Consider the following 5470-nt stretch of genomic DNA (forward strand, 5'->3'; position numbering starts at 1 on the left):
ATAAGAGTCTTAAGCCTGTTAGGAATAATGGAAGTAGGCCTTTTACTATTCAGATTATGATTAGGATCCTCTTTAATTAATATGGTCCACTATGGACCGTGGACCATTATCCCTAAAACAAACCCTAGCCCTATAAGGAATAGAATTAGTAAACGCATACCATTCAGGCCCTAACTAGGAGTCTTAAATATATAAATAGGGAACATAGGAGGCACCTAGAATCCCCACCACAATAATCTCTCACCACCCAAAGAGTTCCAAGAATCCCCTTAGGAGAAATCAAGAAATCAAGAAAGCTTAAAGAAAGATCCTTCATAGCCAAGGAATTAATTAAGGCTAAGAGGTAACCCATGTCTCAACAAAACCTATTTTCATAGCTATGATTCCCCTTAGGGTTTCCCCCATATTATTGTGAATGGCGAGATCTGTTGATTATTATTGATGCTCGACGTGATGATCCCATGAGGGATCTTGATAATCTTGATATTGGGAGATTCTTGATAATTATGGTGTTCTTGATGATTATATGGAATTCTTGATAATTATGTGTTGTTCTTGATAATTGTGTGATGTTCTTGATGCTTATGTGTTATCCTTACCGAATCTTGCAATTAGAAGGCGAATCGTATTCTTGTTGACATAAAAGTGATTAGAACCCAAGGTTGTATCGTATGTTATGATTCTTGGATTGTGGGGGTGAGGAAATCGCATGTTTGGGTGTTGATTATGTTTAGAAAAGCATGATAGGTTATGTGCCGTTCGTTCCTCGTATTTGATCCGTCATTTGTCTACGTGTTGTCGTTAATTACGTTGTAAAGTGTCTAAGCATGGTTTCGGGTTCCACAACGGTTCCCGGGGCGTATTGTGTGATAAGAATCAGTGGGGGGTAGGGGACCCGCCACCTACCCACGGCCGAGAACACCTTCCCGGCAGCGGGCCGCCGGCGGGCGGGCAGCTACCCGCCGGCTACCCGCTGGAAATTATCCCACCTTGGGACCCCGGCTTCCCCATTTGATGTTTCCCCGTTCCCCGTGGTGTCCCAGCGGACTCCGTTTATCGTGCCTATGTCTAGTTTGATGTTTCGGGTACCGTTCGTAGGTTTATGAGTCTATTATATTGCATGCTAGTTGAAGTGGTATCCCGTTGACCTAGGTGGAAGGAGTATGAACCCCTTAGGACTATTCTTAGTATGTGATGGATCATGCATAGGTTTGTTATGCGCTTTCTCCCCCTTCCCGACGTGTAATATGGGTTGCATGTGCTTGTTATGTGTTATGTGTGTGTGTTACCCCAATTCGGTTGCGATCGGATTGGTTATCTTGAGCTGCGGTTCAGAAGCTGGCTGCGGTCAGATTGATACTCTTGGGCTGCGGTCCACCGTTTGGTTGCGATCAAACGTTTCTATACGAGCTGCGGTTCGTCCTTTTTCCTGGCTGCGGTCAGATGACATTCTCTTGGGCTGCGGTCCACTGTTTGGTTGCGATCAAACACTATGATGAGCTGTGGTTCATCGGTCGGTTGCGATCGACCCCTCCGTGTTGCGATACGGGGCAGGGTGCTGCGGGGCCGTGTCAGAGCTATATGCGCTGACCCTCATGTATGGGCATGCGATTGGTCCTGTGGCGCCAACAAAGTGTGCTATGTGTTGTGATATGGATGAGTTGTGATTATGAGTGTCTTCGGGGAATGTGACTGTGGGATTTATGTTGGGGATTGTTTATGTTGGGTTGTGATTATTGTTATGCTTTGCCTTATCTGCCTTATCTGTTGTGAACTGCTTATGCTCGTTATAACTGTTGCTTATGTCCGGCCTTATCTGTCGAGTCATTCCCGGTTTTAAAACTAGAGTTCGTAGGATATATCTTCATGCTCAAAATGGTTTTTGTATATCTATATATATATCTATATGTATTGTATTTCAACGCGTTGGAGTGGGTTACCAGCATCTCTCGCTGAACAGATATATTTGGCTTTCAGGCAGAAGATTAAGTCACTGGAGCGCGCTAGAACTTGGAGTGTAGAAGTAGATAGTCTCCCTTTCGGCCTGCGTGCCACGTTTATGTAATCACACTTCGAGGATATTAGTTAGTTAGCCTGTGCACTTGGGTTCTCTAGCCCAGGTGTGGCATAGCACCCCGAACGCTTGTATTATATCTTGGGATTTAATAAGATTCTACCTTTATTATAAGTTTTAAAAAGTCTTGAAAATCTGGGGTGTTACAGCTTTCTTTGACAATTTGTTCATACTCTCCTTTGATGTTGCTGCTCAAGTAGATGTTGAATGCTTCAAGAATGTTTTCACCTTCAATTATGCCGAGATTCCACCAGGCAATGAGTTCGAATTAATGCATTCCTTCGGTGTAGTTGCGTCCAGACTCTTTGTGAATTTTGAAGGCAGCGTTGTATTTAACTCCTGGCTCAGCATCCTTTTTGACATTTTATTGCTTCTTTGATTCGTTCTCTCTCGGCTAGCTCCTTTTCTCTAGCAAGTCTTGCTTCCACTTGCTTATTCCATAGGTCACGGTTTGCCTTTTTGATTGCTTCATTTCTTTGGGCTTGATGCACTTGCTGAAAGTAATTTTCTTTCTTCTTCATCCAAATGGGTATATTGTACCCTTCAAATCTTTTTCCACTTCCTTCTTCGTATGGCCGAAATGTGTGAAAGTTTCCTACTGCATCCATAGTAATATTTTCATTTCCCAGCAACCTTTGACGAAGATTTCTTTTCTCTCTATTTGTCTTTCCAAAGAATGAAAATTCGAAATTGGAACCGAAGGATTGTCGGGGTTTCACCGAATGATGTTGTCTGGATCTGGAAGGTTGTTGTTGCCGAGATATGGATGTTGGAGGTGTTGATCTCGTGTTCCTTGGAGAAGGATTTCTTCTTTCGTCATGTCTTGTGGAAGAGTCATTGAATTGCCTTGGTTCATGTCCATGTTGTGGTGATTTGTTCCTATCTCCATCTTTGTCATCATCATCCTTTCTTGAATTTTTCCCCTTTTTGGCATCATCGCACGGGGTGTTGGAAAACTTGGACAAACTTTGGACTGCAAGAAAGACATCCTTAACATACTCAAGCATTGTGAGTTGATATTCGGCCATCTGATACATATTGTCATGCCCGAGATCGATCTTTGTGCAAGCAAGATCTGCTCGTTCTTTGAGACCGAACTGAGCGTGTTTGAGAGCATGTTGTTCTTTTGCAATCTTGTCAAGGATGATTCTTTGTTGACGAAGCTCGGGTTCAAGATTGTTGTGAGTGATTGGGGTGGAGTGTCCAGGTTGCGAACGAAACATTGTTTGCATGGTTTGCATCATGTGATCCACTTTGGCAGACAAATCGGCTATGTGTTTTCTGTCTTTTTTTGTCGTTGATCAAGATATTGCATGTGGATAACCTCAGCATTGAACAGAGCATTAAGGACTTGTTCCATGATGTGCCTTGGACTATGTTCCGATATTTGAGGTGATTCTTCTCCACTGTCATCACTCGATGATGCATCCCTATTTCCATCACGAGCTTTTTCTTGGTGGGGAGGTAGCATGGCGAGAGGTAGCAGATGGGTAGGGTCTTCTTTCGGTGGAGATTGACGAGAAGCCGGTGGTTTTTCAGGTAAATCCTCAGTATTGCCTATGATAGGAGACTCACTATCATAACCTGAGTTACCTTCGTCATCGTCATCATCATCGGAGTCATCATTTTGATTATTGTCCTTCCCTTCGTCATCATCATCATCGCCATCATCTCCATGAGAGTCATCTTGCGCATCATCAAATTTGTCATCTTCGGCTTCATCGTCTTCTTGGTTCTCAGGATCATCATCAGGATCCGTATGGTCACCTGGATTGGAGTTCTTGTCATTTTCTTCTTCTTCCTGGATCTGTTATTCTTCGGGATCAATTTCCCTGCCATTTTCATCCTTTGATCCACTGACATCGCAATTTGGATCATTTTGGTGCGATTTCTCTAAATCAGTCTTGATTTTGGATAGGAGCATTGCATATCGAAGTTCCTTCATTTCTTCAACGAAGGCTGGATCCAACGGTGGCTTGTTGAGTTTAATGCAAAGGGTGCCTTGTCTTTCCCGAGTGTGCAATTGGTCACTTTGTAAGAGTACACTCGTCTTATTGTTTCAAGACGCAGTGCTTCATAAACATCTTTCGTGTCGATCCACTCTAAAGCAAATTCTTCTTCATCCTTCATTGCTTCAAATGTTTCAATAAAGGTTTGTAATGGGGATGTGTGCCACCTTTGCCATTGCAAGACCTTTTTATAGTCATTCTCAATGGATTCCCGAAGCAATTGATCCCTTGATGGAGGAATTGGTGCAGCTTCTGGTACTGTCATAATTGTTCTTTCGGGTGTTGATGTCTTGGGCAAGACTTCTCTTTCGGGCTGAGCTATATCAGGATGGGATTCAATTGGAGGAGTCACTTCTTTCGTCTCAGCTGGTTTGTCAGGTTCTTGTGGGAGACTTAAGTGACCCAAAATTTGTTGAGCTGCTTCTTCCTCTTCTACCCTCACAGGTTCTTGTGTTAGAATGAGAGCCATCTGTTCTGTTCGGGTAGGTTCTTGTGGGAGGGGTGATTCTTCAAGAGTTGAATGTGGATCAGCGATCACTTCTCTCGTCTCTTCTGGTATACCAGGTTCTTATGGGAAACTTAAGTGATCGTATAGGATGAGAGCTCCTTGAGCTTCCCTTTCCATCGTGGCAGGTTCTTGTGTCAAACTCGTGTTGAGTTGTTCTTCCTGGATGGGTTCTTATGGCAAGGGTGATTTCTTCAAGCTCTCGAGGCTCTTCGATCTCTTCTTTCTCTTCTTCGATTCCCTTTTCTTCTTTTCTTCCCACTGAGAAGATGCAAGTTTCTTCTTCAGTGTAGATGGCAATATCCATTCGGGAGGGGGAGCCAATTTCGCAAAAATTTCGTTTGCTTTGGCAATGGTGGGCCGAAAGTGGCTTTTTGATGTTTTCACAGGACTGGAGTGCGGAACTTCTTCTTCCTCAGCGGAATCATCTACTATGACCGGTTCGGTGGAAGGTATTTGAGGGGTCTTCTGAGAAACTTCTTTCGTGATATTTTCTGGTTCAGTGGGTGGAGGTGATGGTTCTTTCGTCTCTATGTCGGGCTGAGCAGTATCAGTAGCTTTTGGTAGAGCAGTATCAGTACTTATGTTTCAGGTACAGACGAGTTCTTGTTCTTTCGTGATCGCTTGGCCTTTGGCACGTCATCATCGCTTCCTTTTGATCGTTTAGATTTTCGCGATTTCTTTACTGATTCCAAGGGTAAGTTAAGTTCAAGAGCTTTCTGTTTGTCGTATCCAGTAGTTTTTGACTTCATGTGGCACACCTTTCGTCCTGGTGAGACTCCTGCTCATAAAGGAACTTTCTTCATGGCAAGAAGGTGACTGACCAGAAAGCCGAAACCCATCTTTTTAGTAATGTCTCCTGGCAAGGAATGACCGCTTGAC

The 5470-nt window shown here is 43.6% G+C and overlaps 1 protein-coding gene across 1 annotated transcript; it reads right to left on the reverse strand.

The window, feature by feature from the left end:
* Positions 1-3344: 3344 nt before the first annotated feature.
* On the reverse strand, positions 3345-4552 carry LOC109156640 (nuclear polyadenylated RNA-binding protein 3-like). The gene is made up of 2 exons (XM_019304492.1): positions 4106-4552; positions 3345-3881 (listed from the first exon to the last, which is right to left on the reverse strand). The coding sequence occupies exons 1-2, from the start codon at positions 4550-4552 to the stop codon at positions 3345-3347; spliced, it is 984 nt and encodes a 327-aa protein (XP_019160037.1).
* Positions 4553-5470: the final 918 nt, after the last annotated feature.

This window comes from Ipomoea nil, unplaced genomic scaffold (assembly GCF_001879475.1).
Source record: "Ipomoea nil cultivar Tokyo-kokei standard unplaced genomic scaffold, Asagao_1.1 scaffold2749, whole genome shotgun sequence".
Classification (NCBI taxonomy): Eukaryota; Viridiplantae; Streptophyta; class Magnoliopsida; order Solanales; family Convolvulaceae; genus Ipomoea; species Ipomoea nil.